Consider the following 22,061-nt stretch of genomic DNA (forward strand, 5'->3'; position numbering starts at 1 on the left):
AAGCTGCGTCAGGGCGGCGGGGCGGGGCGGGGCGGCGGGGCGGGGCGGGGCGGGCGCTGTCGGCGCGGCGGGGCGGGCATGGCGGTGTCGCCCTACGTGCAGGCCATGCAGGAGCTGTTCCGCGCCAACACGCGCAGCCGCGAGTTCCCGGCGCACGGCGCCAAGGTGCACTCGGTGGCGTGGAGCTGCTGCGGCCGCCGCCTCGCCTCCGGATCCTTCGATAAGACCGCCAGCGTCTTCCTGCTCGAGAAGGACCGGCTGGTGAGCGGCAGCGGGCCGGGAGCTGCGCGCGGGGCTGCGGGATGCGCCGGGAGGGGCGGGGAAACCGGGGTTGGGGGGGGGGGGGGCAGGGAGATGGAAGCGTTCCGCTGCCGGCACCGCTGAACGGCGGAATGGTTGCGCTGGAAGGGACCTTTAAGCCGCCCCCACCCGCTCGGCCGAGCTGCCCGCAGCCACATCCGCGGCCTTGGGCGCCTCCAGGGATGGGACGACGGCTCTCCTCTTTCTCCAGGTAAAAGAGAACAACTACCGGGGTCACGGTGACAGCGTGGATCAGCTGTGCTGGCACCCCAGCAACCCAGACCTCTTTGTCACCGCGTCCGGGGACAAAACCATCCGCATATGGGACGTCCGCACCACCAAGTGCATCGCCACCGTCAACACCAAAGGTGGGTCCCTGCCTGGTGGGGGTCAGTGACACGGCCCTCCCGTTGGTACGGCTGATCGGGGGATCTTTGTGTACTTTTAGTTTTGTATTGCACTCACACTGCTTCAGCTGGTGTAAGGAGCAGCAGTGAACAGAGGGCTGCCTTGCGCTGCTGTCAGGACTGGAGGCACTGCTGAGCTGTGCTGCTGCCTACTGAAGGGTCATGGGAACGGGTCTGGAGTCTGTGGGCAAGAAGGCTGGAGGCTGGGAAGGTGTGCTTGCAGAGGGAGACATGGTAGAAGTCAAAGTTTACGTGGATTCATAAAGTAGCCATTCAGATTAGTAGGTTGACTAACCCAGCTGCCACCTCTGGCCTAAGAAATCTCTGTCTTCCAACTGTCAGGGATGGAAGTGGAGTTGTAAAATGGCGTATCCGCAGCATACCTTGGTCCTCCCCTTGTTTGCCTGTGTGTATTGTTGGCTGTTGTGTTTTCTGGGTGCTGAAGATTGCTGTGTTAAAAGGCTCTTTTGATTTGACTTGGTGTTTGCTGTGTCTGAAATGGAAAGGACAGTGATGCAGTCATATTAGCTTGAAGCTACAGTTCTAAGTTTAATTTTCAGTGCAGAGTTTGAGTGTTAAATTGCAGACCTAGCAGTTCTTCCCACCTGGGAGTGATTCAGAGTTAGTGGCTTTGGATCAGAAATAAAAGCCTCCTGCCTCCTTGACACGCTGTGGCTCTTGCAGACTGCTGGGTGGAAATGGGACCTGCTGCTTTTCTGTCCCTCTAGGGGAGAACATCAACATCTGTTGGAGCCCTGATGGACAGACCATTGCTGTGGGGAACAAGGATGACGTTGTCACCTTCATTGATGCAAAGACGCATCGCTCCAAAGCAGAGGAACAGTTCAAGTTTGAGGTGAATGAGATCTCCTGGAACAATGATAACAACATGTTCTTCCTCACTAATGGGAATGGCTGCATCAACATCCTCAGGTGGGTGTCTGTGGCAGCTGGTAGGTAGAGTACCAAAGCTGGCTGCCCTGCTGCATCGCTGTTAGCTGAGGCAGTTTGCAAACTCCTCTGCTGCTTTTGGGGAACCAGAGTCCTACATCCCAGTGATTCCCAGTCACTGTGGTGGGAGCAAACTTGCCTGGAAGGAAGTTGCTCCGGTTCTGAGCTGGGCTTTCTGTATGTGACTGTGGTGCTTTTCCTTGTTCACTCAACACTTTAAGTTTCCAACAGTGTCACCCTGCACTGTTTTGTTTCACACCCAGTTCTGCTGTGTCTCACACCTGCCCTGCTTGCACACAGGTCCTATCCTTCTCTCACTGCTTCCTGCCCTCTCCCTTCATCTCCGCAGCTACCCAGAGCTGAAACCCATTCAGTCCATCAATGCCCATCCTTCAAACTGCATCTGCATCAAGTTCGATCCCATGGGGAAGTACTTTGCCACAGGCAGCGCTGATGCTCTAGTCAGCCTCTGGGATGTGGATGAACTGGTGTGTGTGAGGTGCTTCTCCAGGTACGTAGTGCTGTCCCAGAGCTATTTGCTCCCTTCTCTGGTGGCTGTCCGGGGGGTTGCTTACTGTCTGCTTTGCTGTGCTGCTGCAGGCTTGACTGGCCTGTGCGAACGCTGAGCTTTAGCCATGATGGGAAGATGCTGGCATCGGCGTCAGAGGATCACTTCATTGACATTGCAGAAGTGGAGACAGGTAATGGTTTAATTTTGGGGAACAGCAACGAGGGAATCCGATATGCTGGTGATATGGAGATAATGCTGGTGTAGCTGGGAGGGCACTGGAAGAGGCAATTTACTTACAAAGAGCTTGGCTGTGTGCAACAGAGCACCAAGAGGGGGAGCCTCTGCCTCATCAGACTGTTGTAGTTATGTGTGTCATGCCTATGCCTTGTCACCAGGCGATTAAAAGGCGCTGAAGCAGCGTTTGTTCCTCCTCTGCCCTGCGTGGGAAGGAGGAGGCAGGTGTTGAACTCTGCTGTGTGCTACAGGTCAGCCTGCAGTGGAGGGCTGGAGGCTCTCCAGGCTGATGTGGGCCCTTTTCTGTGCAGGAGAGAAGCTCTGGGAGGTGCAGTGTGAGTCCCCTACCTTCACAGTGGCCTGGCACCCGAAGAGGCCTCTGTTGGCCTTCGCCTGTGACGACAAAGATGGCAAATACGACAGCAGCCGAGAAGCGGGCACTGTCAAGCTCTTCGGGCTCCCCAATGACTCCTAATGAAACTGCAGCAGGGCAGGGCACCCGGGCACACAGCACTTCCCCACGCTCGGGGATGGGAGAGTGCTGACTTAGCATAGGACGGGGTAAGGATGTTGGTCCTTACCTGCTTGGCAGTACCATCACCTTTGTCTCAGCTCCACGTGTGCTGCTCTCAGAAGCATTTGTAAAAAGCAGCTTTTGTGCTGGTGAGGCTGGGGGGTGCCAGCAGGGCCCCTGCACCATCTCAGGGCTGCCTCATTGCTGGGGCGTGGATGGTCTGTTCCAAAGGCAAGTGGCCAAAGAAAATCATGGAATGCGATTGCTGAATGGGTCTCCTGAGGTGGGAGTGCTGCTCTAGGGCAGCAGTGTGGGAGACCCCAGCAGCAATGAGCTTTGTGATTGTCCCATCTGTCCACCCCACGGCCTGGTGGCGAGGGCAGCCCTGGAGCACAGCCTGCCCCTTCCCTGTGCAGGGCATCAGAGGGGCAGCATGGGGAGGGTGGTGGGGGGATGTGAGCTGGAGGATGTTCCCCCGGCTGTGGCTTTTTTTTTTTAATTTGTGGTGGTTTTTATAATTTTGATAAATCCTCTTCCATAATGACGGTGCCTGCAGCTGCTGTGGGGATGCGAGGAGATGAGTGGGGAAAGGAGCGTGGAGCTGAGCCACGGCTCGTGTTGCCAGCACTGCGTGGCCGTGGATGGGCCCCGCTGGTGGGGTCTGCCTGCAGGGCTCGTCCCCGGCTCGTGTCGCCCCACCAGAGGGCGCTGTGCCCCCACTCTGGGGACAAAGAGCTAAAGGGACGCTGCTCAGATGGGGACAGCCACGCACAACTGTCCCCATCCCATAACCTAGCCCAGCCTTTCCTGCTCCAGCTGGAAGCACCCACACGAATGGAGCGGGGCTGTGGAGGCAGCAGAAGATGCCTGCCTGGCCCACGGCCGCTGGCTCAAGGCTGAGCTGTCCCCGTGTCCCTTGTCCCCTCGCTCCCAGGGGAGCAGAGCGGGTCCCTTCCCCACCGTGTGCTGGGTCACGTCGCAGGCAGTCACTGGAGAGGAGGTGCTGGCGCAGTCTGCCTGCGATGGAGACCTTGCCTGCACGATCTCTATCATTTCCTGGCCTAATATTTCCTTCTGACAGAGGCTTTTCCAGGTGACTGCACTGCTGATGCCGCCTGGGTAACAGCTGAGCTTTTTGCTGTTAAATGATGGCAAATCAGTTGAAGCTGAGGCTGGCTGCAGGCAGAGCCCTCCAGAGCTGTGCTGCATCAGGATTGCAGTGCCGGGGCCCTGCTTGGCTGAGGGGTGTGAGGCACCCCTTGCCCAGTGTGTACCCTTGGCTCCTGCCCCTGCTCTTGGGGGAACAAGGTGCCTCCAGCTTAAGCCTCAGAAGGCTGTGCCCAGAACAAGTGCTCTTGCACCCCATGGGTGTCTCCAGTTATTGTGGAGGGAGTCCCAGAGCCATGGGACTCTTCCATTCCCCCCTTCCATACCCGTGGGTCTGTGGGATAGGCTGCAGAACCCTTTGACTTGTTCCCAGCTTCACTGAGGGCACTGGGGAGCAGGAGGCAGCTGGGCTGAGGGCAGCACTGAGGACTATAGGGACTTTCCCTTCAGCTGTGGCCTGGCTTCTGGGTGCCGTGTAGGGTGAGGATGAACCCTGTGTCCTCTGGTAGTGTGCTGTCTCAGCCCTGTGAGGAGACAGAGGGATGAAGGAGGTGACGGGGAAGTAAGGGCTGAGAGAAGGCCGGAGCAATGTACAAATCCCTTTATTTTATTAGTTTGTCAAAGACTAGTTCGAGCAGGATGGTCACAGCATGACTGCAAAGCCCCGAGCTGCCCTCTGCCTCCCTGGAAAGGCTGGGCTGAGTGGCTGGGGGCTGTGGCGGAGGAAGCATGGGGGTAGAGGGAACAGCACAGTACGGCAGGGACCGGGCCGGGGCGATGGCGTGCCCCCCATTGGGGCGCAAGCAGCAGCTCCTGGGACAAACCCGGGCTGCTCTGCCCAGGGGACCTGTGTGCCCAGCACCCGGGGGGGGGGGGGGGGGGCAGCTCGGGACAGGCTCTGCAGCCCTCAGCCCCGTACTGGGTTTATTGCAACCTGGGGGCACGGGGCTCTCGGCTCAGTGCTGCGGGCAGCCCCGGGGACTGTGGGGCTTTGGGGTTTGAGGCGTGAGCAGCGGACACGAGGACGCATGGAGCAACGGGGCACACCCTGGCACACAGACACTAATGCGAGAACGGGGGCCAGCGGGGCCGAGACACGGACGAGCGAGCGGTGGGGACGGCGGGGATGGGGCGGGGGGACGAAGCAGGGGGGATCCCTGCCCCGCACGCGCCTTTATACACGGTCGGTGGAGCGCGGCGCCTGCTCCTCCCGGTGCTGAAGTATTGCAGTCTAACTGATATGGCTTTAACTATGGGGCCAGAGATGTGGGAAGGGGGTCCCCTCCAACCCCCCGATGCTGGGGCACACCGGGCAGCCCCGGGGGACCCCCGTGCCCGGGGATCAGGGATGGGGGAGCTGCGGGGCAGGGGCGCCTGGCTTTGTGCTTTGGGCTTGGCCCGGGGCGGGATGGGGCTGGGGATGGCAGTGCTGGGGACGAGGGCAGGCACATGGAGGCCTGCCCGGGCCCCCTGGCAGGTGGGTGAAAGTAGGGGGGGGGTGTGGGCAGAAGGGCAGGGCTGGAGGCACAGGGAGCTGCCCCAGGGTCTGGTGGGGCCTGGGGTGCCCCCAGCCTGCTGCCAGGTTACATCAGTGCATTTGGTCCCGGTTCGCCCTGTCCGGCCAGGGACGCTCCCCTTTGGCACGGCGTGGTCGGGGGGCCCTGCCTGGATGGCATGGGATGGTTTGGTCTGGCTGGGGGATTGAAGGGAGGGGGGGGGCAGGAGATGGAGAGGGGGTGCAGGGAACCCCCTGGGGCCAAGGGAACTGATGGAGGGGAGGGAGGAAGGAGGGCGCCCGTGCCCCAGCACCCCATGGCAGGGTCGGTGGTGCTGTTACTTCTTGAACATATCCTGCAGCGGGCCGGGCAGGTACTTGAGCACGGTGTCCAGGATGCTCTCCTCCTCCTCTTCCTCCTCATCCCCACAGCCCGCTGGGATGGCTTTCTTGGGGCGTGTCAGGCTGCCCTCACACGGCTGCTCCAGCGCTGCTTTCTCCTCTGCCTCCTTCTCCTCCTTTTTCTTCAGCCCATACTGTGGGGACACAGGCCCTGAGTGGGGCGGGCAGCATGCAGTGCCCATGCTGTACCTCACACCTGTCACCTCTTGCTCCCGTCCCCCCCAGCAGCACGAGGAGCTGCGTGCCCACCTTGTCACGGATCTGCTGCCGGACTTTCTCCCGCTCAGCCTCCATGCGGGCGTGCTTGGCTTTCCGCTCCTCCTCCTGCTGGCGCAGTGCTTCCTGCCTCTCCTCCTCCTTCTTCTGCGCATCAGGGTCCTTCTCCTCCTCACCCCCCAGCATCTTCCCCATGTCCTTGGTGGCCCCTGCATAGCACAATACTCTCAGCCCGGCACCCAGTGGGCCGCAGCTTCCACAAAGCCAAGCTGGGCAGCGAGCCAGCCTGCAAGTACAGCCCGGGGTCCCCTTATCCCCTGTGCCACCCGTGCCACAGCTGGGTGCGTTTGGGCTCTGGGTGCTACAGGGCTGGGGAGTGCTGCAGGCTACCAGCACTGCCCTATTTCAGCGTCAGCCCGGGGGAAACGCTGGCAGTGCTGGCACTGGCACCCAGGGGACCTGCTGGGGAATCCCACAGTGCTGAGAGAGCCGGGATTCCCCCGCCGGGCGCTGCCGGCGCCTCCAATGAGAGCCCTGGAGGGCTCTGGCAGCTGCTTGTTCCCCTGCGGTGGCTCTCCCCAACTCCACACTGGGTGTGCTGTCACCCCGCAGCGTTGCTCCCGGGGGAGACAGGCGTTCCCCACTCACCACCCAGCGCTTGCTTCATAACGAAGTCCATGGTGCCGGTGTGTGCGTGCGGCTATGCCAGTGCCCAGCGCTCATCCACTGCTGTCCGGGCTCTCCAAACAGGGCCACCTGGACATAGAGAGAGGGACACGGTCGGGAATGCCAAGCCCGGGGTCCCCACTGCCCTGGCACACAGGGACTTGGCTTCAGGTGGATTTCCCAGCTTGGTGCTGCCTGCAGCAGGGTGACATGGGCACTGTTCCACCACCACATCCCACTGCACAGTCGGGGCAGACCCAGCCTGGAGAGCACAATGTGACCCTGTGTGTGTGTGTTGCAGAGCTCGGGCTCTGCAGGTGGGTGGAGAAGAGGCTGCCGCTGGGCTGCGACTGTTTTTTGGGGTTGCAGGCGTGTATGTGTGTGTCTGTGTGCTCCATGCATGTCTGCGCAGCTGTGTGCGCTCAGGAGATGCATTCACAGGGCTGTGTTTATGTACAGATTTGTGGGGCTGGAGCTGCGCGTACCCACACTGTGTGGGGTTTGCAGGCTGCTTTCAAGCGAGTTTGTGGGTTCACAAGCTGAGCGTGCATGGGCTTGTGTGTGTGTGCAGCTGTGCCGGTTGTGTTTGCACACCGGTGGGCTGCATGCTGTGTGTGTGTGCAGCATGGGGGTGTGTGTGTGCACCGCTTTGCAGCCTGTGCCGCGTGTGTGGGGGTGTTGCAGGCTGCTGGCACGCTGCGTGTGCGCGCGGGTGGGATTGCGGGCTGCGTGTGCACTGCGTGTGCATGTAGGAGTGCTCTGTGTGTGTGTGTGTGTGCACCCTGCGTGCCCTGTGCGTGGGTGAGGGCTGTGCTGGTGCTGTGTGTGCACTTTGCAGTGTGCGTGTGCCCGGTGGGTGCCGCAGCCCCACGGATCTTCCCCAGCTCCCTGGGACTCCCAGCGATGGGGAGAGACCTTCCAGCCGGAGTTGGGGGGGGGGGGGGGGGATGAGGGATGGGGAAGTTTGTTGTCCCTGCGCTCGGAGCGGGGGGGGGGGGGGGGGATGTGCATAGGGGACACCGAGGACGCAGGGACAGAAGGCGTACATGGAAAACGGGGGTGAATGGGACGCGCATGCCACGGGGTGGGGAGCGCGGGGGCACACGGACACGGAGGACGCAGAGAAGGGGACGCGCGACATGCGGGGAACACCGCGGGTGCGGGAGCGCGGGGACACGGAGGACACGGGACATGGGGAGGACGCACCGCGGCCGCAGGGAACGCGGGGACGCGGCACCGCCGGGGGACCACGAGCCACCCCCTCCGCCCCCCCCCCCCTCGACCCCCCCCTCCCACCCACTCCTCCCCCGGTGAATGCGGCGCGCCCCGCCCGGTGCCGCAGCGGCGGCGCTGTCCCTTCAGCACCGGCACTCACCGGCTCCGCCGCCGCTCTCGGCCGCCGCCGCTCCGCCCGCCCCGCCCCGCCCCGCCGCGCCCCGCCCCCCGCCCGCCTCCCGCCGCACGCGTGGGCCCGCCCGGAGCGACACCCCCAGCCCCCTCCGTACCCGACCCCGGAAGGGGGGAAGGAAAGGGATGCGGGACCCCCACGGTCCCCATAGCGGGACACCGCCGGGGAAACGCTGCCCACGACGGGACCCCCCGCTCCCGCAGCGAAGGGGTTGGGGGAGCCGCCCCCAGGCGTGAGTTAATGCTTCACCTCCGCAATCCATGAGCAAAGCAAGGCACAGCCCAGCCGCAGCCACCGCGAGCGGCCCCCAGCCCGCCCTGCACCCCGCACCCGGACGGGGTGGCCCCTCCAGCACCGCAAACCTGAGTTTCCATTCCCTCTGACAGGCCTTAATGACCCCACCGTGACTAATTGCAGAGGTGGGGGGCATTCTCAGAGTCCCTGATTCATCACTCTGGCCCCAGTGCTCCCCGTGGCCACGCAGAGCTCCCAGCCCCACATTTGTGGCACTCACCCCCAGGAGATGCTGGGGATGCACAGTGACCTTGTGGCCCTTCCCCATGGCTGGGGCAGAGCTCAGGGTGCGGAGGTGCCAGGGCCATGTGCACATCCCACCACCCTGCGGAACCAACGCCTCATCCATCCAGCCCTGAGTTATCAGGAAGAGAACGAGCTCTTTGCAGATCAGCAGGACTCTGAGCCTGGCTGTGGGGACAGCTGGCAGCGAGGCGAGGCCCCACACCCCTGCAAGGCTGCTCGTGGCCATAGCCCCTCTGTGGGGCACCCAGCACACGGGGAACCCCCATGTCCATCCTGCTGTCGCCACACACAGCATCTGCAGCGCAGCCTTGGCACAGGGAAAGCACTCCTGCTCATGGCTTTTCCCATGCTGACCCAACCGCTCTGTTTTTCTTCACCACGGAAAAAAATGCCCCCCACCTCAGTGCCTAACCCTGCTGGGAGTGCCTGGACAGACCTTGCTCTGTCCGTCTGTGTGTCCGTCCTGCAGCACCCAGCTCCACGCGCTGACGTCAGCGCTCCCGGCAGCCGGGCGGTGGGCGGGCAGCACCGCTCCTATTGTATTAAAAATAATACAGCGGAGCACAAATTCATTACAGATAAGTGTGACAGCCAGGAGGAATTAACGAGCCCGTCTCTCAGCGCCTGACAAACGCCTCCTTTTGTTCCTGGGATGGGTCCTCGAGTCTTTCAATCTTAGGAGATGCTTCGGCTCATTGAGCGCGTCCTCCCCCAGCTGCTCCCAGTGAGCCCGGGGTCTGGTCCCAGTCGCAGCTCTGGGACTGCTCCTCAGCACTGCGAAGCCGTCGGGTTATTATTTATCCCCCCCCGCCCACCCCCATCTCTGCAGAAAATAGCGCTTGGCCCTCCACCTCGCACCGAAGGATTAAAAGTGGTTAACTCCATTTGCAAAGGCTTTGTTACGTCGGTTTTCCCCCGGCTGCAGCGCGAGGCGATGCGCAGCGTGCCGGCTCCGAGGCTTTTATCAGGTTGTCTTCTGGAGGTAATTGGGTTTTTCAGGAGCCTGTTTAAAATTCGTAACTCGGCCTCTTAAACAAAACAAAAACAGCGGAGGGGAACGGGGGAGAGGCGGCACAAAGCAGTGGCAGCTGCAGCTCTGCAGAGTGGTCCCGGCCCCCTCGGGGCTGACACCTGGCAGGGACGGGGACAGGGATGGGGACAGGGCCACGTGTGCTGCAGCATCGGGTTGGAGCTGACCCTCGTAGCATCGTGGCACAGTGTGGTTGGGGTGCACAGAGGGCAGGAACAGCCCTGTCACCCCGGTGGTGACAGAGGGGATCACGGGGTCACCACCACGCTGTGCTCCTGTTCCCTGTATCCCGGCTGCCAACCCATCAGCATCAATATTGCAGAGCTGGCTACTTCGCTATTGCAGCCCCTCGGCACTGCTATCACAGGTCGCCTGGGGGAGCGTGGGGCTCCCCAGCCCAGCCCTGCCCGCTGCCAGGTGCTCCAGGTGCCACTGGTTCCATGCCACGGGGCACAGCGTGAGCTGCCAGCGAGTGGAGGGGAGATGCTGCAGCAGATGGTTGTCGGGGCCGGATCGTGGCACCGCACGCAATGAGGGACGCGCATGTCCCCCGGGGGCTGTGTGCAGGAGCTGTGTGTGCACTGGTGCTGGCTGCAGGCTGTAGCATCAGCCAAAGGAGCTGGGGGTGAGGAGGGAACCAAAGCAGCAGCCTCCAGCTGCTCCCAGCAGTGTTTCAGGGGTCCCCCAGAGGGAGCACAGCTCCCAGGTTGCTCTGCCCTCCTGAGCTGCCCTGGAAGGCAGTCCGTGCAAGAGTGATGCGAGGGATGGACATCCCCTGCGCTTGAGCTCTGCTTTCTGTCCTTCCCGGGGCTGACATGACAGTCACCATAGCCCCATGGTTCTGTGTTCCTGCCCGTGTCAGGATCACCAGCACCCTTCTGGCCATGCACTGCAGCAGCAGCTCCTGGAGTACTGTGCGGCCACTGCCTCTGTGCTGTGCATCATTAAGCAGCAGCACTGCAGCCCCTCGCTGCTCATCCTGCATGGGCTGCATGGAAGTGGGTTGGGGGAGCAGCTACTGCTCACTGCAGTCTGGCAGCAGGTTTTGCCTTGCTGCTTTCTGACCAACGGGGCTGTTCAGCCGACCCCTTCCCACCCCACGCTGAATTCCACCTGCCCTGTACAGCCTCTGTGCATTCATCCTCAGCGCTGCACCCGCACCGCTTCCCCCAGCACGCAGAGCATTCACATCCCAAGCACTGTGTATAAAGGCACACTTGCACCACGTCCACCCCATCAATATTTATGGCAGGCACGCACTCCGCACAGCTCTGCAGGGGCTGGCATGGAGCTGGGCGCAGTGCACCCGGCACGGTGCGGGCAGTGGACAAAAGCCCCCACACAGCCTATATCCCCCCTCATCACTCCCTGCCCCAGCAATTGCCTTTGGGGGAGCAGCCATCCCATGCACACCCCTGATCTACCGTACCCGTGTCCCTGGTGGGAGACATCCAGAGCCAACGCTGACGGTGGAAGTGGCCAGGGCTGTGCAGAGAGCGGATGCTCAGTGCCCCCCCCAGTCCCTCTCCCGGGCTCTGTGCTGGGCTGGGAGCAGGGCACATGCCAAGGAGGGTGAGCTCTTTCCCTCCTGGGAAGGCTGCCCCACAAGGGGGGAGCTCTGGGGGCTGTGATGCCCCACAGAACCAGGGACACCTTGACCTCTGACAGCAGCAGATGGCCGCATGCTGGGGGGGCTCGGTGGCAGCGGGAGGGACATCTGAGTGCCTGCAGCCTGGTGGGAGCAGGATGAGCCCATGCTGGGAGCACTGGGACAGTGAGGCCCTGTGCTGAGGGGGGGCTAGGAGGGATGCTGCCACCTCCCCCAGCTGAAGCCGCCCCCAGCCTGCCTGCGCACGGGGTTTCCACTGCGGAGTGATGCCGGATGGGCACGGCGCCGCTCCAAGAGCTGCTGGGGCTGTGGCCAGAAAACCATTCTTGGCTGCTGCCAGTGGGGTTTGGCTTGTACCTTGCCCATCTGGGGGCTTTCAAAGGCAGGAAAAAAAAAAAAGTGAAAAAAGGGAAAACGAACCGAGAAAACCTGTCCCCGTGTCCCTGCACCACCTGCAACACCACCTGCAACATCACTGCCAGGTCCATGCCTCACATCCACCCAAAACGAGCCCCGTCGGAGCTGGAGCTGGAGCCTACCTTGGTGTGCGCAGTGTCTGTGGGCTTCAGCACCTAATGAGGGGCTGCCGGGGGCGGGTGGGCATCGCAGGAGGGCGGGCCTGCGGAGACACCGACAGCAAAAGGGTCAGTGAGGGGGGACCACCCCTCTAATGCACAGTGTGCTGGGGCAGAGGGCAAAAGGACAGGTTATTGCACCCCCCCAGATGCCAAGCTCTGAGGAGGCACTAACGGAGCCACCCAGGGGGGCAGGGAGGTGGCAGCCATTGGGAGGAGGTAGCATGGGGGTCTGTGGTCCTCTCAGACCAAGGACACAGCTGCTGCTGGCCGAGCTGCAGACAGACACCCGGCAGTTTGGATGCCTTCATTAATTATTGAGAGGGCTCTCAATTCTTGGAGGGCTTTAAAAATTCGCATTAACTCTGCATTCCTCAGCTTTCAGGTGATGAATTTCTTCTCCAGAGGACATAATGGCGAGTTAAAGTGAGCGGGCAAACAAAGCTCTGAACAAAGGCTGCAGTCTGAGAAATCCTCCTCCAGGAGCCCAACTTCAGCCCAACTTCAGAAAGCTTCTGCCTGGTGTTCTCCTCATCCCTTTGCTGAATATCCTTGGAGTCCCCCCATTGTGCTCAGGAGCCTCAGGGGATGCTTCTGGGGATGGGGCTGTGCAGAGAGCTGGGCATCATGATCTCCAAGTGATCTGTCCCCATGGTGCCATCCTGGTGTGTGCCATGAGCACGACATGGGCTGTGGGATGCAGGGAGCAGGTTCCTGGGGATGTCACAATACAGAGCCACCTCCTGTCCTGCACCCGGGGCAGCGGGGCTGGGCAAATTGTAAATAAATGGCCCAAGGGTGAAGGGAGGGGACAGTATCAGGCAGAGACTGCTGGTCTGGGGACACGAAGGTGGGTTTGGGGATGCAGTGCTGAGTCTGGGCATGCAGCGGGTGGGCAGTCAGCCCTTCACATTCCATTGGGACCCCCATAGAGACTCCTGAAAAGCGGCTGCATCCCTGGGAAGTACTGCACTGAGCACTCAGCCTGGGAAGGGCTCGGCGGCAGCGTGAAGGTGACCTTTGCTGGGGACAAGTGCTGCCTCCTGCGGGATGTGGGAAGAGTTGGAGCCGGCTGGGACGGGCTGCAGAGTGCCAAGGCTAGGGGCAGCTGGGTTTTGGGGCAGCTCAGTGCCGGGGAGAGGAGCTGTGCCGGGACAGGATCAGTCCCTGCTGTGCCAGCTGTGTTCTGCAGTGCACATCAGCGGCCGTTCTCTGCTGAAGCTCTGGAGCATGGTCAAGAGCTGGGCATTGTTTGCATGGGGATGTGGGGAGATAGAGCGCTGGGGGGGGGTATTAGGGGCTATGCTGGCTGGGTCACCATAGGGTATTGATTTTGGGGCCAGATCAATACAGCTGTTATTTTTTTTTTTTTTCTGCCTTTGCAATTAGCAGAGCCAGTCAGGATCAGAGCTGCACCTCACCTGGACAGATGGGGACAGGCAGCAGCTCCAGCTGTCCATGTGTCTGTCCAGGAAGTCAGACGCCAACCACAGGCAAGGCAGAGGTGGGGTAAAGGGAAGGAGGATGGGACCATGCCAGGACAGCCCTGGCTCGGAGCTGCCGTGTGCTCAGAGCTGGTGGGGCTGCTTTTACCCAGCAGAGTGTATGGCTGCATTACGCAGCACTCAGGGCAGAGGTAGTGCTGGAGATGAGACCACCTCCTGCTCATGGCAGCCCACGGTCATAGGCAGTCTTGCCCAGCCCTTGGGATGCTGGAGGGCAGCTTGGGGATGAGGAGAAGTAGGATGCATGGGATGGGGCCAAAGGAAAAGCTCTGTGACCTGCTCAAGGCTGTAGGAAGCATCAGGCCCAGGCACTGTGTACTGAGGTGAGAAGGCACAAAGCCACTGTGCTTTGGGGAAATGCCTTCACAGTAGACATGGGGTAGCAGTGCCCACCCTGCCTACAGGGACACAGAAGGCTGCATGTGAGTCAAACCTTTGGCCCCCAAAATCTCTTGTCCGTGAACCAGGGCAGGGGAGAGTGCCACTGCTGCGGGACTGTGGTGATGGGTGATTCTGAACATTGGATGACTGCTTTTGCAGGAGGTGGTAGCAACAGATGGGCAGGGATGGGACTGGTGGCAGGGGTGGGCACCTGCAGCACGGAGAGGTGACAGTGACTCCTGGGGAGTGCAACCTGGGCCATGTGACACAGCCCAGAAAGCCCAGAGGGGTGTGTGGTAGGAGCTTCCTCAGTGCCAGGGCAGGTGGAAGGAAAAGCTCCTGGGATGGGCGAGCTGAGCGCTCACGTGAGAGCGCGGCTGTTTACTCTGGCTGAGCAGCCTGATTGCTCTCTATAAATACACCCGGCGAGTAAACACCAGGGAGGGAGCAGGAGCATTTAAACTCATGGTTGATGCTGGCAGAAGAACAAACGGGAAGGTCTGGCCAGGAGCACACAGAGCTCCTGTGGCTGGCTGTGCAGTCCTGTGCCCGGACAGCCTTGAGGACAGCTGGGTCCCCTCGGTGGGGATGGCACTGTGTCACCTGCTGCTGGTCTGAGTGGGGCACACAGGTGCCCAGCAGTGGGTTCTCTGCAGACAGACAGTGATACCGACCTCTGCTGGGGCTCAGCTCATGTGCTAAAATCACGATGGGAAACTCAGTGCAGGTCCCCATAGGGCTCCTGATGAGTGGCACCGGGCCTGGCGGGCTCTGCCTGCCAGCAGGCAGTGCCGAAACCCAGGGATGAGCCAAGGTGAGAACTGCAGCCATCCTCCAGCGCTGAGAGGTGTTAATCGCTCTGCCTGGTTGGGGTCATTTCAATACTAATGTTCTCACGCAAGGCAATCGAAGAAGCAAACACTCAGCCCGCAGCCAAGGGACATTTTTCTGTGCCAGTTTATCTTGCCTGAGCTCTCACATCTTCCCCAGCTTTGCAGAGAAGCCCTGTGCCATCAGCCCTGTTTGGAGCGAAGGCGCCAGCCCTGCTTTGCTGCTCTGAATCACCACGCCGGTGCCTGGGGCAGCAGCTGCCCGGTCAATGCTCCCACTACGTGGGTGACACTGCCACCGCACGCGGCCAGGCCTGGGTCACGGTGGCCACCTACCCTATGTGCTGCCGGGGACACCGCAGGGAGAGGGGATGGAGCCCGGGATGTCGGGACCCCCGGAGGGATGGTGCTGCGGGATGGCACTCCGGGAGCATGCAACGGGGATGGGCCAAGAGGGGGTGGTATAGCGGAGGGGGGCAGGATGCAGGGGAAGTGGTGACGAGGGGGCACGGGAAGAGCCCGGCAGGGCACCAGGAGCTGCCCCCGGCAGAGCTGCGAGGAGCATCCTCGGGAGCGAACAGCGGAGGGACCAGGTGGCCTCTCCTTGCCCGCGGCCCCGCTCCGCAGCCCTCCCTCCGCAGTACCGCCCTGGGGAGTGACACCCCGGCGGTGACAGCCCTTCCCCTGCCACACGCACCGCACCCGCGGCCCCTACCCAGGCTTACGGAGCTGCGTGGGGGGGAGGGCACCCGGAGGGAGCAGCGCTCAGCCTGCATCTTACATCCGCATCCCGCACTCCGCATCCCACACCTCGCATCCCGCTTCCCGCATGCCGCAGCTCCGCGGCCGCCGCCCCGTTACATAAGCCGCCGGCCCCGGGAGGTTCGGCGGGCCGGTCCCCGTGCCCGAACCGCCCGCCGGGCCCCGGTCCCCCCCCCCTCCCCGAGCTCTGCGGCACGGCGGGCCCGCCCCTGGCCACGGCCCCGCTCCCGGCCCCGCACCCACCTGGTTCAGCGCGGCGCGGTGCGGTGCGGCTCCGGTCCGCCCCGTCCGCCCCCGGCGTAGGGAAGAAGGAACCGCCGCCGGAAGGGAGGCGAGAGCCCTTAGCGGTACGGGGGGGCCCGGTGCTGGCTCCCCCTCCGCCGCACGGCCTCCCGGGCGGGGCCGGCTCCGTGCCCGCCTCCGGCCCGCCCCGTGCCCCCGGCGGCAGCCCCCTCTCCCTGCGATTCCACCCCCCGGTACCCGGTAATTGCTCCCAGTTCCCAGGAATCGCCCCCAGCAATTGCTGCCTTGTGTACAGTCATCCCCCCCAAGCAGTGCCCACCCCTCCTTCCCTCCCATTACTCGCCCATGCAGCTGGTGCCCATTTATCCCCCCCAGCAGCCACCACCAGTTACCCTCCGTGCCCCTCAGTAAACCCCAGATTCTGTCCTTGATCCCCACCAGTTCTCCCCAGTGTCTGCCCATCCATCCTGATCCCCCCTCTCCTACAGCAATTTCCCACTCAGCATCTACTCCCAAACAGATCCCAGCACTTTTCTCCTCCAGACTCAGGTGTCCGTCTCCCATGGCTGCTGTCCCACACTGTGGGGACAAAGCCCATCGCTGACCATAAGGCCGTGTGGGTGCCACCTGCGTCATGGGGTCCTCTGGGCCTGTTGTGTGCTGGGTCCACCACCACAGCAGATGAAGTGCTGTGGGATCCCCAAAACCCAAGGTTGCATGAATGGGGTGAGTGGAGGGGACGGGGACCAGGACTCTCATCTTTGTCTCTGCAATAGCTTCAGCCATCAGCACTGCCAATCTCCCTCTGCAAAATGGGTTCCCACCTCTCTGCCCTGCAAGGGGCACAGGATGGACACACTTCAATGCAGCACGGCCCTGTGGGAGTCTGATGCTCACGTTTCTCTTTCCATGGCATCCTTCAGCCCTGGGCACGGCAGCATGGGGTCAGCCAGCCCCGCTGCCTTGCGTGCCAGGCTGCTCGTCGCACCGCCGCCGCTTGTCATGGCCTTCATGCAGGGATGGTGCGGGCTGGAGCTGCTGATGAATAAATCAATCCCCCCCGGTGCTGAGGCTGCAAAATGCGGCTGCAAACAGAGGAGCAGCACTTGGGCCGCGGGCCCAACGGCCGGGGAGGTACAGCTGTGAATCCCCCACGCAGGCGCAGCATCCTGAGCAGCCGAGTGGGCAGCTCTGATTGCTTTGGTGCCATGATTTATTTATCGCCGCACTCCGTCGGCGGGTCTGCACGCTCTGCCCCACATTCTGCCCTGATGCTCCTGCATGCGGAGGGGAGTGGTGGTGGGAAGAAGGACCGCGGGTGCTGTGGGTCCCTCTGCTTTGTCACCGTGCCGTGCTGTCATTGTCAGCCTGCTGTCACTCAGCTGCCACCTCTGAGCCAAGGAGCCCGCACCCCTCTGTGTGAGCAGAAGGACAGCGCTGCGCCGCTGACCTTTCCCCAGCTCTGAGAGCACTTTAAGGCTCAGCCAGGCTCCTGCTGCTTCCCCTGTGCTGTGCCAAGAGCGGCAGCTTCCCGTGCCCTGCGCTGATGTAAGGACAGGAGGTGCTGGGACACCTCCGTGTCACCCCACAGCCCCACAGCCACACTCGCTGCTGCTGTCTCTGGCTTGCCTTTGTCCATCACCTCTAGCTGCCTGCACCGGAGGAGATGGAGCTGCAGGGTGCATTCTGCTGCCGCGCTGCTCATAAATAAACCCCGGTAATGAGTTGGGCTCTGGTGGATGGGCAGGTGGGGTAATAATCCCCCGATTAAGTGGACGAGGAAGGCAGTTAAGTGCAGAAAAACCACAAATAAACAATAATAAGAATAATTCAGGAGCAGGGAGGAGCTGGCAGCTGAGTCCCTTCGCCTTTCCCGGGCAGCACATAGGGCCAGGAGCACTCTGGGAAGTGTAGTTCTGCCTTCCCTGCCAACATCCTCTGCTGGCAGGACGGAAATCTCAGCTTTTCTCCCCATTCTTCCCTTCATTCCCAGACTGGGTGTCCCATGGATGCTAAGGCAGCTACCTTAGGAATGGAGAGTGGGAGGGGAGGTGTGCTCCAGTTGGGTACCCCGGTGCATGGAGCTGAACACGAGCCCCCAGGGAGCATCCCTGCTCTCCTCCTCCTTGGGATGGAAACATGGGCTGCATGGCACAAGCTGCACCCTGCAGGGCCGTGCTTGGTGCTGGCAGAGTGCAGCCTTTGTTCCTATGTCCCAGGTAGAGGCAGAACCCCCGGTGAGCCCGAGCACCTCTCCAGCATTATCGATTGTGGCTGCATGCCACACGTGTGTGCCTGATGCTGAGCTCGCAGGGCAATCAATAGTCGTTTCTCTTCTCAGCCTTCACTCTGCTAATGGGAACAGCTGCCCTTACCACTTTGTGCCCACTTCATCCTCACGGTTCAGGTGCTGGGGCAGCTGCACTTAGCTGTAAGCAAACACTTTGGAGCGAAGGTCCTGGAGCTGCAGGAAATGTGCTCCTGTGGGAAGGTGCCACCCTTCATGTGGGGCAGGAGGGATTCTCAGCCCCAGGGCGCAATGCCCTGCCGTGTGTTCTGCAGCAGACAGAGGGGGATTCAAGGCACAGGCATCATAATCCCCATGTGAAATGTGAGTAAAGAAGCTGTTGGAGTATTTTCTCCTGAGGCTGGGAGCATGCAGCTGGGCCCTTAGAGGGAGAGGCGAGGCAGATCCATCAGCGCTCCTGCTGGGCAGATGAGCAGTGGCAGTCACACGGCATCACAGAGCGGTACCAGGGAGAAGGAGGCTGTCTGTTCTGGCACAGTGGCAAGTCAGGTCCAGCCCCATGGTACCAGGTTCTGGTGCTGCTGTGATCCGCTTTCAGAAAGTGGGTGAGGAGATGCTGCCCTTCATGGCATGCTGCAGAAGATCGATGTGTTTTTGAAACCAAACTCCGAGTTTTTACCCTGAAACAACGTGGGTGCCTGCTCCGAATGCTAAGCAGCTCCTTGGGAGGACGTCCGCCAGCACAACAGGCAGTGCAGTGCTCAGTCCCCTGCCTCAGTCCGTTCTGGGAGAGCCACAAACGGCACCATGCACCTAGGAAGCCCTGCAGGGGCCTCCTGCCCAGTGAGTGGAAGTGATTTTCACCTCCTTTCATCTGCAAAACCACCCGTGAGAGCAGAGAACTACTCCTCAGCTGCAGAGAGGGGCTGCACACTCACAGGGCTGCATGCTCACAGTAGGTGACCCTGCTCAGCTCAGTGCGGGGACAGGAGGGAGCTGGCACACAGTGCAGCTCCGTACCACCATGTGGGAGCATGCCACAAGGGCAGAAGTCACTGAGACCGATGGTGCCTCCTGGGGAACCGCAGTAATCTCATTCTAGGAGCAAATCACATTCCCAGCAGCCAAGGACATGTTAGGTCTTAATAAAAATGGTAATTCCCAGCAGATTGATTTGGGAGCAGGGAGAGTGCTGGTTGCTTCCCGTCGCTGCTGCCCACGGGGTAGGAGGTGGTGCTGGGGATGATGGGCAGCAGTGTGGCATAGCACTGGATTTTGGGGGTTGGGGGTTGGTACAGTTGTCAAGGAGTTCCCACTCCTCATATCTCACAGGACCCGGCTGCTGTGCCCTGCCCTGACATGCACCCAAGTGGCCCCAAGGGTCAGAGCTGTTTGTTTGCAGTTTCCTAGGAGAGAAATCACGTTAAAAAAAACCCCCAACATATTAATCGCACACCTGAAAACAAGATCTGTCTGCTCAAGTGCACATCGGGGATAAATGGTGTGCTCCAAATTAGACAATTTACAGCTTGGGTAAGTAATGAGAAAACCCATTCTGGCGTGAAAGCAAAGTGGGAGTGACCTTGGCTCAGGGCTCCCTCCCTGCGCCCCAGAGCCCATGTCTCCTCCTCTTCACCTCCATAGCTGCTCACTCAGAGCCCCACATCAGCTCTGCTCAGCTGGTTGGGGTGGTCCAGCAGGGATTTGGGGTGAATTTTGTCTTCTTTAGAGCAGTGAGCTCCCTCAGGAGCAGGTCTCAGTCCAGGGATGGTGGAGAGGAGGAACAGATGGGAGTGGGACAGATGGAGTGGAGAGCGGAGGGAAGGGACCCCAGCACAGAGGGGCACCCCGCTGTGCCCCAGCCCCCCCCCCGGGCCCATGCTGGCCCTGCAGTCCTCTGCCGTGCGGTGCGTGGGAGGGCTGGCAAGGAGCAGGCAGTTCTCCAAGCTTTCCAGCAAGAAGAAAATCATTTCTTTCCCTTGTTTTTCTGAGTAGGGCGTCCCAGTGAGTTCCGCAATCATGGGGATTTAAAGGGGCTGAGCCCTGGCACCAGTGCCCCAGGCTGGGGCAGCAAGGATGGCTGGGGTGGGTGGATCTGTGCCACAGAACTGAGCTCTGCTCTGCACATGGGCTGTGGGTCTGTGCAGCACCCACAGAAACCTCAGGGTCTTCTCCATTCCACATCCCTGAGCCTCAGCTGAGCAGCTGAAATGTGACTGTGCTGGTGTGGGACCAGCCTCCCCCCAGCACCATTCCCACCTCTGCTGGGAGCCGCCTCAGAAACCAGCCAGCTAATGATGTGTGATGCAGCAGATGGGGGCCCTCACGCTCTGTGGATTAAGCATGTGGATGGGTGTATGGCACTGCGGGGTCTCTTGGCCTCCCCTCTTCCACCCCCACTACCCCTGTGACACTTGGACCGGGGGGTCTGAGTGAGGACAAAGGGTGGGCAGATGGGATGCTCTGGGTTGGGTGGGGTTGTGGCACAGCACCATAGGTTTTGAAAGCTGTTGGGAGTCCTCAAATCGCAGACCTGGGCCATCCAGAGGGGATACTCTGCATTAGTCCACTGCAGGAGTCCTGCAGCCCCCCCAGAACTGCAGAGTCCTTCTCAACACGGGAAGGAAACTCCCTCCACCTGCAGCAATGTTCCCTCTGTCCCCGCTGCTGCGGCACAGTGCAGCACTGTTATCTCCAGTGCCTGGGAGCAGGGAATGGATTAATATTCATCACCAGGGAGCGGAGCATATGGAATATGAATAATGCTAATTGTGCCTGTATAGATTTAGCGTAAGAAGCTTCCATGCATTAAGGAGGGAGGGAATTAGCCCTTCTCCAAAGCGTTACGGGTTCATTTGCGGTGAAGGAACACCCGCCTGCCTGCATTTCTCAGGAAAGGATGGGGATGAAACTTCTGTCCCACGCCAAGTGCAGGGCTGAGGGATGTGTGGGTGGGCGCACACCCCTGCACAACACGAGTGATGGAACAAAGTCGGTCACTGCAGATGCAGAGGAGGGAATTAGCTGCCTGCAGCTGTGGAGCCCTGCTGCCATCTGTGGGCTGCTGCTGCCGGACCCCCACCCACCCACACTGCAGCTCTCAGCCGGGTTCCCTACATGCCCCCCCTTGGGGTCGGCAGAGTGCTGTGCACCCCTGGTGCTCTCAGCTGCCCCCTGCGCAAAGCAGAGCACAGCGTGGCCGGAGCTGGAGCAGTTGCAGCTAATGAGGCACTGGGGGTGAAAGGACTCCGTTTCTTCACCATCCATCCCTCCTGCCCGCCGGGGACGGTGCTCTGTGCCGTTTAATCGAATCAGCTCATGGCAGCCCGGCAGCTTTAATAAGGTCAAGAGGAGAAGGCTGATGTGTGCAGCCTGGCAGCAGGGTGGGTGCTGCAGGGATGGGGACACGCACATCCCCCCAGCCTCACCATGGGCTGTCACCCTGAGCCTCCCCTTGTGCCAGGCAGGGGGCTGGGGGGCATGAGGGTCCCAGGAGCCCAGAGCTGCCCACAGAACTTCTGCAGCCCCAGGATAGGAGATACCTGGGTGCAGCTTGTCCCCACGATGTGGCTGGTGATCACAGGGAAGTTGGGAATCACTGCCCGCATCTCTCCTGGGCCACTAGTTGCTGTCTTCCCATCCTTGACCACTGTCATCTCTCTTCCTTCTCTTCAGCATCACTGAGAACATGGGATTCCTCCTCCTGCACTTTGATCTCTCCAATTTTCAGCTCATTCTGGCTGCCTTATAGGCACTAATCCCTCTGCAGGCATCGGAGAGAATCCACCTACACTTCATGCAGCAATCACTTAAGTCTTATTGTGTAAATAAAATCTCAAACACGAAATCCTTAATCCTTGATGGCTGAGCCTCCGATACCCACTCCTCCGTGTCCTGCCTGACAGGGTGGAAGAGGGGGAAGGCCATGGCCACGCTCACTCATACCATTGCCCTCAGCCTGGATTGAGTATCCATGGATGCTTTTAACCCTGGGCTTTTCCTCTCTCCCTGCTGGTCTGATCCCCTCCCCACTCAGTTGCATTTGTTCAAGCTCAGGAGGGGATCAAGCCAGGTGACATTTGGAGTCGGGGAATATTTCAAATGCAAATTTCCCCTTGATAGATCGA

General features: G+C 61.0%; 2 protein-coding genes across 2 annotated transcripts; one reads left to right on the plus strand and one right to left on the minus strand.

The window, feature by feature from the left end:
• The first annotated feature begins 66 nt into the window (after positions 1–66).
• THOC3 (THO complex subunit 3) lies at positions 67–3,440 on the plus strand. The gene is made up of 6 exons (XM_065734652.1): positions 67–261; positions 512–668; positions 1,436–1,640; positions 2,008–2,169; positions 2,259–2,359; positions 2,715–3,440. Exons 1-6 carry the CDS (start codon positions 79–81, stop codon positions 2,876–2,878), a joined length of 972 nt encoding a protein of 323 aa, XP_065590724.1. The 5' UTR covers positions 67–78; the 3' UTR covers positions 2,879–3,440.
• A 1,169-nt stretch (positions 3,441–4,609) lies between these two features.
• On the minus strand, positions 4,610–8,210 carry CPLX2 (complexin 2). The gene is made up of 4 exons (XM_065734653.1): positions 8,179–8,210; positions 6,786–6,893; positions 6,171–6,346; positions 4,610–6,055 (listed from the first exon to the last, which is right to left on the minus strand). Exons 2-4 carry the CDS (start codon positions 6,814–6,816, stop codon positions 5,858–5,860), a joined length of 405 nt encoding a protein of 134 aa, XP_065590725.1. The 5' UTR covers positions 6,817–6,893; positions 8,179–8,210; the 3' UTR covers positions 4,610–5,857.
• Positions 8,211–22,061: the final 13,851 nt, after the last annotated feature.

Source organism: Cyrtonyx montezumae, unplaced genomic scaffold, assembly GCF_038088225.1.
Source record: "Cyrtonyx montezumae isolate F1298 unplaced genomic scaffold, pur_monq_1.0 scaffold_18, whole genome shotgun sequence".
In the NCBI taxonomy this organism is placed as follows: domain Eukaryota; kingdom Metazoa; phylum Chordata; class Aves; order Galliformes; family Odontophoridae; genus Cyrtonyx; species Cyrtonyx montezumae.

What these genes read in the sequence shown, in the direction of transcription:
- CPLX2 (XM_065734653.1), bottom strand. Translation starts at nt 6,816, where the DNA reads ATGGACTTCGTTATGAAGCAAGCGCTGGGTG. An exon ending in TATGAAGCAAGCGCTGGGTG is followed by an intron (nt 6,347 to 6,785) that starts GTGAGTGGGGAA and finishes TGTGCTATGCAG; the next exon opens with GGGCCACCAAGGACATGGGG. An exon ending in GGCAGCAGATCCGTGACAAG is followed by an intron (nt 6,056 to 6,170) that starts GTGGGCACGCAG and finishes GTGTCCCCACAG; the next exon opens with TATGGGCTGAAGAAAAAGGA.
- THOC3 (XM_065734652.1), top strand. Translation starts at nt 79, where the DNA reads ATGGCGGTGTCGCCCTACGTGCAGGCCATGCAGGAGCTGTTCCGCGCC. An exon ending in TGTGTGAGGTGCTTCTCCAG is followed by an intron (nt 2,170 to 2,258) that starts GTACGTAGTGCT and finishes GTGCTGCTGCAG; the next exon opens with GCTTGACTGGCCTGTGCGAA. An exon ending in CATTGCAGAAGTGGAGACAG is followed by an intron (nt 2,360 to 2,714) that starts GTAATGGTTTAA and finishes TTTTCTGTGCAG; the next exon opens with GAGAGAAGCTCTGGGAGGTG.